Source organism: Tachypleus tridentatus, chromosome 10 (assembly GCF_004210375.1).
Source record: "Tachypleus tridentatus isolate NWPU-2018 chromosome 10, ASM421037v1, whole genome shotgun sequence".
Lineage (NCBI taxonomy): Eukaryota > Metazoa > Arthropoda > Merostomata > Xiphosura > Limulidae > Tachypleus > Tachypleus tridentatus.
Genome location: NC_134834.1, coordinates 166258454 through 166271825, shown reverse-complemented (window position 1 = coordinate 166271825; position 13372 = coordinate 166258454). Strand labels below are relative to the sequence as shown.

The following is a 13372-nucleotide window of genomic DNA, read 5'->3' as shown; positions in this document are numbered from 1 at the left end:
TCAGGCAGGCTGGTTGATCAGAGGGTAACAAAACAAGCCACAACTGTACAAACATATCACTAATTGAAAATGGCTAACCTCTGTAAATAATACATATTGGCTCTAGTATTTGAGAAAATGTTAAACTTCTGACAGAATGATGCTTACAGTTATTATATTCTGGAAACTGTTTTTGTGTGTGTCACGGTGAATCAGTAAAATACTGTAATAAAACTTAATTCAGATATTTTACATCACAAATATAAAACAAAATAACATTCACATCTTGCCCTTTATCAATTTATTCTTTATGCCAAAATTTGAACACAGTACCATCATAGAAATTCTTTTTTATATATGTCTTGGGGATGGAACTAATGCTTCACACGTGGATGTTTACTCTCTACCATATGAACGACTTTTACACCAATGATGATAAAATGTTGTAAGTAGCATTTAAAGTTAAAGTTTAATATTCATTTATTTAGTTTACAGCACTTACATATCTGAATTTTTCATTGATGTCAGCATGACTTTACCATTTGCTTCATTGTAATTGCAGCTTTCCAGAACCATCTGAATCACATATTTATCAAATGTTGGAAATTCTTGCTCCAGTTTTGCTTGAACTAGAAAAATCAGGGCTAAGAATTTATTCTTGTAAACAATAAAGAAAAACAGTTACTTACATACATATATTACCATAATCATTGTTTGTTGCCTTAGTTAATAAATACACTTTCAATAAAACATGAGGCATTATTATTTTTACTGAATAACTTCTATGCTGTCAAACTAGTCCTAAGAAGGAACAACACTCTTCAACTGTTCTTTATTAATTTTTCAGTTTTTTACAAAGTCAGAAATGGCACTGCATTCACACAAACTTCACTGCAAATGACAACAAAGTACTCACACTTAATTACACAAAAATGCTAGTGTTCAAGTACATAAAATATTAGGAAACCTAACTTTTAAAATAAAGTATTAAGTGACACTAATGAATTTGTAATCAAGTTTGATATAAGTGTGAGTTATCTGTTAACACAAATAATATTTTAAATGCTTCAAAGAAAATTAAATTACACACTAAAAGTTTTGGCTTCCAAGATTAAAAACAATTCCGGAAGCTTCTACAGACACTTTTAAAATACCTAATAACCATTCTGAGTGATCCATAAAAATCAAATTGATTAGGCCCAATAAGTGACACAGTTTGAATTCGGTTACTCATCTAGCTGAATCCTATGTATATTACATGGAACTATGGTATACTAACTACACCACCTGGGAAGTTAGTATACCAATATTCTAAGATCACAGTCATTTTTATAAAATACACACACACACATATATTGACAATATGTACACGATACATGGATTGGCATTTTCAGTGACTGGTGTATATACTTTACAATGAATTAGTCAAGATTAATAGTTCCATGTAATATACATAGGATTCAGCTAGATGAGTAACCGAATTCAAACTGTGTCACTTATTGGGCCTAATCAATTTAATTTTTAAAAATATTAAACACACTTTCAAATATGTATCTAGTAACCATGACATTTTGGGCATTATATATTTGTTATACACCACAATCTTCAGTAGATTTGTTTTAACTAGATTATTATTACTAATTTGAAAAATTAAACTGCATTTATCAGTCTCTCAATTTACAAACTTTACTTAAAATAGTGCATAACATTAAAAATCTTCATGGAAATAAATTAGCTAATCAGTAAAGCATGTGTGTGTGTACATTCCCATTAATAAAAGCCATGTACTCCTCTTGAGCAATTTCACAAAAAAAAAAAAAACACTATATTTAATGTATTTGTACAAATGACAGTATATCTTTTAAATCAAAATAATCAGCATATTAACTTAAAACTAAAGCTTACTGGCATTGCTTCTAATACCTTATGACTACATTTACCATGTACAATGCTGTTAAGCCATTTCATTTAATAACTGAGCTCATAAGACCAAATAGGTTACAACATAGTTATAACTGTTGAAGTCACAGTTGTCATTAGTAATTTGTTTGTGAGCATTTTATAGCTTTTAATCAACAGTAACATACACCTTGTAATCATGTTTTTAAGTTTCTGAACAAACATGTAAAGTACCTTCAAGATTCATTTAAAAACTATTGTAATGATGTCACTTTTAAGATTTAAAACTGTTACCTTTTGTAACAGCATACATACTTGACTGACTCCTATAGTACTTTCTTCAATTAGAAGTATATTATTTCTGTTATTGTAACAAACTTTAATAGATAAAGAAATAGGTTTAAAAAATTGTTACCATGTATATTTAATACTTATCACACTAATTAATTCTGTGAAAATTTTCTTCAATATTACCAGTAGCATACATGGTGAAAACATTGTAAAGATGAGAAACAAAATATAAAGTAAAAACAAAAACTTTTATTATCATTAATCAAATATTAAACTTTAAAGACCCAATTTATCTTAACTTCTTTTATATGAATTGACAGTTATTTTGCTATAACTTTTTCAGGTTTTCTTTGTATGTTGAAGTAATTTTGCGACCTATTAAAATGTAATTATTTTGCTTGAATAATAAATAATTTATGATTCAATGCCATTTGTATAACCTTTTAAGCCTACACATTTCCTAACCTTAAATATTCTTACATTAATTCTTGTAATAGACAAACATCTGTAACTTTCAGAGAAATAACACAAATCCAGTACCACCACAAAGAAAAAGTCACCAGAAATTATATAAAAAAACTGAGCCTCTAATTAGTTGAAAATTGAGATTAGCCTAACCTTATAATATGTATTCCCTTTAAACTTACTTTTTAATACTGATGCTACTATTGCACAATATAGTTATTTATTCAATTGCATAATGCTCAAAAGAACACAAAATAATAACAGGCAAAAGCAGAATATGTTCCATAACTAAATAATTAGTCTGGTTTTATAAATATATCACAAACATCACTAGAAATTAAGCAAAGCTGGTCAGTATGTTTTCTGTGGGAACAAAAGTGAAACTTAAACTACACAAACTCTAGTATGAAAAAAGAAATAATAATAATAAACCATTTCCAAAGTGGATCCCTTGGTTTTCTGTTGGTTATACATAATATAGAATTAAAAGTCAAAGAAAACTATTTGTAAGTTCTGAAAGGGAGGATTGACAAGTGAGTGTGGAAAGAAGGGTTTCTTTATTTGCTAGTTGTCTAACTAATTAAGATTGAAGGCTATAAATATTATAATTTGTCTGAGTGATGACAATATTATACTGTCCCATGCAAAAGGGTTAAAATAAAGACCTAGGCTTGCCTTTCTCAGAAATACTGGTAAGGTCTTCAAGACTATTTTTGTGGTGAGCAGCTGTGATAAACATGGACTTACTATATACCAAGTTATCTTGAAACTTTCACTTTGCACTTTTTACAAAGTTTTTTATTCAATTTCTAGATCAAGAGATCACAAGTTTCTTTCAATGATACATTTTACAGCTGTTAATTGTTACATGAAGTTGGTGTTTTGCATACATGTATACACATCAAGTTTTACTATTGAAAAAATGGATATCAGAAAATTTTGCAAAAATTCCTCATAAATCCCAAGATTCCCAGAAAGACGAACCTATCAAGGAGATATGTGAACCAAGCAAGAAACATTAAAGGGCTGGAGATTAAATATTCATACTTGAAGACCCAAGGGAAGATAGACTATTGAATCAAAGAGGCAGTGTGGATACCTCTGATCAGGAACATGAAGATATATTGGGCAAACCTACTAGCATTGGAAAATTACATGAGCCAAGCAGCAGAAGTGTAAAATTAACTTTACCTAGGCTAACTCTTGGAGTTGATGGTCTTATATATCCAGAACACCTGACAATGAACCAACATGACCTGGTCTCAATGAGCCTTTCTGTTTCTCAAAGACTCATGTATGAAAATTCACACCTGAATGGCATAAAGCATATCCTTGACTTGAATATTGCACATCTACTGACAAAGTTTACTGTTTTGTCTGTCATCATTTTACTAAAGACACTGAAGATCAAAGGGAGCATGTTTCTGTGTCTGAAAGGTTCATTGCATGTAAAAAGTGCATGGGTGAATCCCACCCAAAAAATTCAAACTTATAAAATACAAGCAGTCTGATGTACATTTGATTAAAATGTGCAAATATAATGCTTATTGAGAATCAAAGTTTTTCTCGGCAAACACAAGCAGATCATGTTAATGAAGCTCAATGGATGATTGTGGAGAAAAACAGGGAATACATTGAGTCTTATAGCTGTCCACAACAAGGCTCAGAGGGGTCCATCATGAAGGACACACAGCTGAAAACAAAGGAAACTTTTTGAAAATGTTAAATTTTTTAAAAACTCATTACCAGATTCTAAATGAACAACTGCATAAATAACCTTAAAATTATAAATACACACTTCACAGTGTACAAGGTGCAATTTTGGATATCCTCATAGAGAAATAAAAGGAATAAGAATTCAGTACTCCTCAATTTTAGTTGATGAAACTAAAGACCCATCCAAAAATAAAGCAAACGAGTTTGGTACTTCAGTACTTCAATGATCAAGAAGTCCATGAAAAATTTCTTGTTTTTAAAGTCAATGATGAACTTGAAGCAGAATCATTGGCCAAAGATTTCTGGAGGAGTTAAAAAACAACAGACAATATATGTCACAAACCTTATTGGTCAAGAACATGGTGACAGTAACAAGTGCTCTGAGGTTCAAAAGAAAATAAGAGATATTGTATCTCAATTCTCAATGCTTCATACTTGCATTTTTTTTCAAGTGTCCTACTCTTCATGCACAGTGGATTGCTTTCCAAAGAAGAAAAGTCATGTATCCAATTGAAAAGCCTGCAGAATTTAAAACAACATTGGAAACACAATGGCTTGCTATGTGTATGTACTGTAAATGCAACTGCAGCAAGGTTTGACAGTTTTATTAAATTCCTCTGGCATGTTAGCATAGGTGACAGCAATTGAGACCATATATTAAATCCTATTTGGTGCAACTTGATGAGAAATTCATATATTATTCTGTCTCTGAATGACATCTTATAAGAAGCTAAAGGAGTGTCTACTTAGGTTAGACTACTTGAAAGCAGCAGATCTCACTGAGAGGCTTCTAGCAGAGTTGCAGACCTAGAGATGTTACAAGAAAGCACATTATATTCCATGTTCTTGTGACATCGCTACCAAAAATAATCTGAAATGTTGTTGTTGGCATCACTTACAAAGCTCCATGCCCTCAAACATAAGCACTTTTGCAGTTATAATCATACATGGGAAGTGGGAATCCATACAAGATTCATTTGATATGAAACAAGCCATCTTATTTCCAATCAATGACAGTTTAAATTGGAGAGCTACACAAACAATTCAGTGGAAAAATCTTAAAATGCTCTGCTCCATTTCAACAATTGACCCCAAATCTGAAAAACATTCTCAATTTTAAGATTATTATACCTCTTGTAGCCCATTATAAGTTGAATTTTGAAGATTTACAAAACGAGACTAAGTTAGAGAAAGAATGAATATTCATCTGCAACATTTAGAGTAATCAAGCAGTTTGCAGAACATCTCAAACACCTATTTATAACTTCTATTGGACTTTACAAGGTTATAAAGATAGCAATAACTCTCTTAGTTAGCACAGCCAGCTGTGAAAGAAGTTTTCACAAGTTAAAACTGATCAAAAATCACCTTATAACTAACATGGCAGATAAAATACTGAAGAGTCTAATAGTAATTATCATGCACAGAGAACACGCTCTTTCCTTTGATTTTGTTGACAGTTACATTATTAAGTTTCCAAATACAAGAATAATTTTGGTTGATGTCTTGGTAAGTTGATATTTTTAAGCAATGTTTATCAATCCACTTTTAAAGGGATTTCTTATCCTTCTACTCCAAACAAAACAAAGAAAATAATAGATATGCTTGTATGCTAAAATAATCAAAAACCTTCTGATCCTTTCCAAGGTCTGCAAGTACTTTGGAGCTTCAAAACTCAATACACTGTATTTTTTGAAACACAACTTTGAACTAATGTAATTTAGCATGCTAAAACTTTGGAGAAATAATGAGTCCCTTGGAAAGTTTAGGTGAATATAAGATGTTTGTTTTGCCCACATCAACTTATTATTTATAGCCCAGTTTTTTTGTCTGTTGCATTTTCAATCTATGCAAATACAACAGTTCTGTATGTGTATGTGTAAACCATGAACCATTACTTAAACTCTTAATGGTATATACACACGCATACAAACTGACAGTCACTTTACCAGTTTGGAAGATTAAACTAAACCAAGTGATATGAAATTAAAAAGTTAAACATCAAGTTTTTGCTTTTTATTTTTCAACTGCTACCATTTTCTAGCTGCCTTAGATATTATAAACATTTAATATTAATTAGCCATTAGCTTCTTCAGATATTACACACTTAAATTTTCTGAGCTATTAACACAAGAACCACATTTTGTTTTTACAGAAACAAATTTAATGTAATTTAAAAATAATTAATAATATAATAATTAACAACATTTCTACATGAAATGCTCAATTAAGAAAAAACAGTACCTGCTAACTTGTCAGCTGCATGCATCACAACAAAAGAATCAGCTGCCTGATAAGGCTGAGGTGCCCCAGCTGTATGAGGCTGTTGGATAGTAACATTCTGGTTTATATTACCGACATTTACTGAGGAAGCCAATGTTTTGGATAATCTCTTCAGACGCTTAACTGCCAGATGAATTTCACCATTACATCTACAAAGTAAAGTAAAATACATCTACATTAATGTAAGTAGAAACAAAGAGGAAATATTTTTTTTAAAAACATTATTTCTCATGTTACCTATGTCAAACAGCCACAATGATACTGGAAATGTGATTATGATACATCAGGATTTCCCTTGGTTTGAGAAGTACAACTAGATTTGTCTGAATTGATGTACCTCAGCCTTTAGCATGTCACACCTAATATCATTTAACAACATCACACGTATTATAAAAGATAATACACTATGGCCAGGTTACAATGAATAAAATAATTTATGTATTTACAGGGATGCAATCTGCAATGATTGTAGACAGATCCCTTTATCATTTGCAGCTACTAGGCCTGACCAATGTCTCTAAGCTGTTTATTATTATATTATTATTATAACTATTATTATTTATTAATGCTATAGATTGCTCACTTATAACTGTGTTTTATGTATTTAATAAATAAATGTAAAAACTTCTTTTGAAATTATGTCTTTAATTAGTTCAAAGTGACAAATATACTGGTAAAACAACATTGAACATGCACAAACAGTAAGCAAAAAAAGCCTTTGTGTAAGAACTAGTTTATATCATATTTATGACACTTATTGTAATAGTTTTGCAGCTGTTGCAGCCTTTGCTTTCATGAGAATGTCTCTGCATGGTTGGGAGTTACAACAACATTGTCCATTTGACTGCATACACATCTTGTCTGTTATAATACTACTCAAAACTGAGGTGCTCAACTTTGGTACAAATTTGCTTTTGTCTTTAGTCACTAAACTAAATATCCTTTCACTGTCAGCATTAGAATGGAAGATTGTAAGAATTCCAAGCATAACCCTACACAGAATGTCATACTTCTGGTTGCCACTTCCATCCTTAACTGTAGACAGCTGAACTCAAAACTTGTCAACATTCAACTGAAGGACAGTTTCTGAGAAAGTATCAATTTGATAGTTCAAATATTGCCCTCCAAACTTGTCAATAGTGTTGTGCTCATGTGTATTGACAAGGACAGGATACCTGTCTGAGAGAAGAGAAATCTTTGCTGACTTTCAGTTTTGGATGAGCAACCTCTGCATGAATCAAAAGTTCATCATTTAGAGGGAAATGTTTCATCATGTAATTTGTAGCTGCAATATAGTATTTCTTAACACTGGTGTAGAAGCTGATCAGGTCCAGGTCCTTTTCATATTTAACAATGTATTCCTTGGCAGCATTTCCAGTAGAAACTGCCTCATCAGATTTGTGTAAGGATTCATTGTTGTAGTCAAGTTCAGTGATGTTGCCTTCAAGATATTCTGGCTTGATGTATCTGACAAGTATATTTTTAACTTATGTAATCAGAGTTCTATGCATAATGTGTGCAAGGTTCTTCTCTTTGCAATATCAAATTGGCTTGCTCAAATAGAGGAATTGCAGACTGAAGAAAAAAGACAAAATAACAAGTTCATTTTGTTGTCCAAGAAAACTGTTAACTTATTTAACTTTCTCTGCACATAACCTTTCTTGGTTACTTCCTTGCTAGCTTTTGTTTCATTCTCTTTCTTCACTGATTGTCTCTTTTTTAGTTCAAGATCAGACTGCCTAAACATATATTGAGTTATATCAAATGTTTCTTTGTCTACTTTTGGAGACTGTTGTCTTGTGCAACTGTGTGACTAAGAGGATGTCTTGATCCCTGTGTGGTTGAGAGGGTGTCTTTACTGTGTCCCTGGTGTGGCTAGGAGGGTGTCTTGACTGTGTCCCTGTGTGGCTGAGAGAATATCCTGTCTGTTAAAGTCTTGCCGCCTGACTGAGCTGCACGTTTAGATCCTTTTGAATTTACTTTTTCCTTTTCACAGTGAAAATACTTCTTCAATGGCATCAACATGTCCAATATTCTGTTGAGGCACACCCCAAGTAATAGCCATCTTATGTTAACAAGTTGTAGAATTTTTCTTGTTTCTTTGTCATACAATCCTTGAAACTCTTTAAAATGTTTTCTGCTGGCACTTTTGTCCAGAAAATGGTAGATATCTATCAATATGTCAGAAACTGGGCAGGGCAGTTCTCTGGAAGCTTTCTGGGCAGCAATATTCATGAGGTGACAGGCACAGCCCATGAAGTAAATGCTAGGCTGTCGTCTTGAGATGTGTCCCATCACACCTTTACCTATACCAGACATAACTGAGGCAGTGTCTGAAGAAAAATTAAGGCAGTTTTCCCATGGAATTTTCCTCTTTGTCAGTTTGTGGTCCAAAAGCTTGAAAATATTCTCTCCCGTTGAAACTTTTTTCCATTCCATGATTGTCAAAAGAGAACAAACAATTTTTCCAGGCAAAGGGTCAAGATATTGTACAACCACTGGATAAAGTTTTGAGTCATCCATGTCTGTGGATCCATCTGTGACTAAACTGTAAACACTGTTAGTAAGTATGCTTGAAATCATTTTGTCATCTTCACAACCCAACATTTGTACAATGGCTGTAGTTTTGGTTCTAGCACAGCCATATTTTTTCACTATATCAGAGTCTGGGAACATTTTTCTGAATAGATGTCTTGCATGATTGGCTGCAGCTAAGGGTAAATTATGAGCAATGATGAATTGCGTGAACATCACTTCTGCATTTATGGTTTCAAATTCTGAATTCTTACTCATAAATGTCATTATCTGCATTGTTTTTGTCTTTGCCTCACCCTTTTGTTGGTGAGATTTTTTGTATGTCTGAAACAATAGTTTATCCCACCATGTGCCATAGAAAAATCGATGTGACAAACTGTACAAAACGCATGACTGTCACTGACTTTTGATGCAATAACCGGATATTTTGCACTATACTCTTTCCTAAATTTTTGTTTCACAGTTTTAGTCCTTTTAAATTTGCCAGAAACAAGACAATCTGGTGAATGAGGCCTCTTTTTTTCCATCTTGTGAACGATCGCATTGGTATTTCTATGTCACTTAGAAGACAAGAAATACCCATCTATGCAAGTGCTGATTGGCTGATAAGCACTGATGATGTAACTATGGATTCCCTCATGTACTCAGTATGGAGAAGCACCGCACTCAAACTATTGGTAGACGTTAAAAATACAAATATTTTTTATTATTTCAAGCACAACCATGATTATTGCAAGTAGCCATTTATGTCTTTGTTTTTTGTTTATTATCAAAATTTATTTGTATCTCACTAGAAATACTAATAAATAATTTGGGAATTGCAACAAGTCGTAATATTTGTTTGTATGAGTGTATAGTCGTAATGTATACACCAAAATCGTAATGATTACGCTCAAATTGTAATGGTTGGCATCTCTGTATTTTCGTAAATGGTGTAAAGGAATAAAAATACATAAAATCTGAAATTATGAAACAGTTTGTACACTTGCTTTAAATATGCAGAACTAAGAGATCAAAAGCCCAGGGCCACCTAAGACTCAAATGCTAAAGAACTGCAAGTTTATAAAAACACAAAAAAAACATTTGCACAGATTTAATTCATAGCAATGTATTCTCAGCACATTTAAAAACATTTCAGATATTACAATGACAAAAAACCCACTTGAAGTAAATATGCATTCCAAAAAAGATTGGTATGGGTATTAAAACCTTCATTAAAATAAAATACAGAACAACGCTCCAACCTTCTTAGGTCATCTTCATAAAACATAAAACAAGATGAACTTAGCCTGCTGATGTACAAAAAAAAAATTCCCTGGAGGAAGAGGAATTCCAGAGAATGAAGAGTTGGTAAAAAGAGCATCAAAACTATACAGTAAAAAATGAACAGCATGAACAGGCACAATTTACTGTACAGGTGAGAGACAGAAGGAAGGGAAGTAGCTCAGTCACATTCCCAAGTGGCTAAAGTATTACAGAGGGAAGATGAGTCAAGATAAAGAAGACAAAAGCAATTTAAGAGGTTATGGGAAGAAGATAATAGCATAAATAAATAAATGTTAGCAACCAAAGACGAGAAGAGGAAATAGCTCGTGAGAAAAAAATGGAATAAGATGCAAGTTGCTCATGCTTTAATAGATACACTGGTAAACACAAACAGTAAAACAATGAAATCCTGATTACACAAGTGCAGAGCAAGAAGACCTACGGAAAAGGAGAGAATAGAACAAGGTGTAGAATTTGTTGAATTATCATATAAGGCTACTCAAGGTCTATCTAAACCAGCCATTACTAACTTGTAAGTGAAACATCAAAGTGAAGATATCTAGTTAATGCCACCCACTACCAACTCTCACACTACTTTTTACCAATGAAAAGTGTGACTGACTTTTACATTATAATGAAATGTTGAGCAGGTACGGTGATGGAATTCCAACCCATGAATTATATACTACAAATCAAGCACCCCAATACCAATAGACCATGTCAGGCCATGAATAAGTATGTAATTTGTGAAGACGTTTGAGCTTCTCTAGCTTATTGTTATTTAAATATATCTAATTATATTCTCTCTAATGATGTGTTATATTGCACATTTAAGTAAAATGAAGAACAGCAGATTAATAATAATCACAGAATACATATAGTTGTTGGTTCAACATTCAGGAACAAGAGGTTAAATTTAACACCACACAATAAAGAAAAAAATGCATAGAAAGTAGTTTGGATGAAACACAGACACAGCTGAAACTGTTATTTACTTTTAAGGTGGAGAAACATACAAGTTTATTATATTTAAAATTCAGACACTGGCTTTTTTTTACATTAAGATACTAATTACAATTAGGAGTGTACAGTGCTGTTTAAAAGTGTTAGAACAGGAGAATATTTTGACATTCTTTCCATTTTATGGGGCTAATTCTTCCTTGCCATTACAGAATATAAATTTTAACACTATGGTAATGATTTACTGATCCCTGTTGACAACTGAATGAGCCAAGGTGAGAATACTCATTATTCTTTCAAATTTCCATATACTTGTACAAAGGGCATGTCATAAGAGTTCTGCTTAAATTAATATACTGATCAAATTTATGGTATTCTAAGCAGTGTCTTAATAATGTAGAAAGAAATTAGCATGTGGTACCAGTATATGCTAGAAGAAATCAATTTAATAGCATTCCACAGTGTTTAACACTACATAATAAGCTTTGTTGTAATGTCATGGCTCAAAAAATGTAGAGAATTGTCAGTAGAGCAGAAGGTTCTCACAAAGTTTTACGTGATGCTGGTTGGACTCTCTGACAAAATGTTGCAGACTTGAAATATTTCCCAAACACAGTAAAGTACACCCTAGACTGAGACTGAGACAGGTAAATTTGAAAAACAGAAAAGGAAGAGACATAACACCTACACTCAATGATACTGATGTCAAGTATCTTTGTTCATGTAGCTTTCAGGACAAAAGGAGGACTGCCATTGATCTAAGATCCAGATCTACAGTATCAAGAAAAGTCAACGAGAACAGAATATTTGGTTGTGTAGCAGTTAAAACACCTTTACTTCTATCTCCAAATGTTATCAATAGAATGAAATTTGCTAAAAAGCACAATACTGGACTGTCAATGATTAGAAAAGGGTGTTGTGGATGGATAGGTACAAGTTTGAAATGTCTGGTTCAAAGCATATGTTGTATATCTGGTGAAAGAAAGGTGAAAGATACTTACCTCAATGTATAGCACCTACCATGAAGAATGGGAGAGGCAGTGTGATGGTTTAGGGGTGTTTTTCTGTTGAGGCAACAGGAGATATATGAAAAATAGATAGAATAATAGACAGATACTGGTCTGTTATATTATACCCAGTGATTTGCATATTATTGGTATTGATTCTACTACAAAGTAGACAATTACCCCAAACACTCATCCACAGAGCTCCAATCTCAACCAAACTGGCCAGATATGGGATTTAATAAATCAAAAATTTGACAAGTCAAATATTACTTCCAAAAAAAGATTTAATAAAGAAATTTGGAGTAAAATCTTAAAAGACACTTTGATTAAATATGTTAAAATAATACTTGATAGACCATTTACAGCTATTAAAGCAAAAGGAAGACATACACAATATTAACTATTTGCTGAACTCAACCTTTTCAAAGAAGTTTCTGTTGTACTAAGTATAAAGATTAATAAACTTTTGATGTTTCTCCTGTGATTTACCTTCCATTGTTCACAGAAAGTAGCTTGAAATCTAATTTTTCAATTTGTTCTAACACTTTTTCCCAGTACTGTAAATTAGGAATATTCCATAGTTTCAGATGATGGTAATAAATCAAAAAAGAACTTGAAATATAAAGCAGTGTCAGGGTGTCTGAATAAACAAATTTTCATACACTATAATAAACATTGGTCAGCTTTTGAACTTTATTTAGCTTCAACAATACTTACTATTTTACTTAACTCTTTTCAGACTAATGGTTGTTGTTTTTATTCTAGCAGTGAACTTTCTTGGCCAACTTGCAGAAGATTTAGTAAAAACTTCTTAAATGGTAACTAGTTCTGGCTTTCAAAAATCATATAATTTTCTTTCAGTATTTAGACTTTGAAATTTCAAAACTTTGTTGTGAGAAATTATTTTGAAAAACAAACTATTATAAATACATGTATTTTCTTTCTTTCTTAGAACTTTTTAAAATTATTTT

General features: G+C 32.1%; 1 protein-coding gene across 2 annotated transcripts in view; it reads right to left on the bottom strand.

Moving 5' to 3' along the window:
* The window catches only part of LOC143230855 (uncharacterized), a 58664-nt gene that overhangs the window by 17203 nt on the left and 28089 nt on the right, over positions 1-13372 (bottom strand). The window contains exons 6-8 of one of the 2 annotated variants that reach the window (XM_076465117.1): positions 12396-12458; positions 6595-6782; positions 482-608 (exon numbers count right to left, since the gene is read on the bottom strand). In XM_076465117.1, coding sequence (XP_076321232.1) covers positions 482-608; positions 6595-6782; positions 12396-12458 — 378 coding nt within the window. The remainder of the gene's footprint in view (positions 1-481; positions 609-6594; positions 6783-12395; positions 12459-13372) is intronic. The other variant, XM_076465118.1, reaches the window with a different exon arrangement.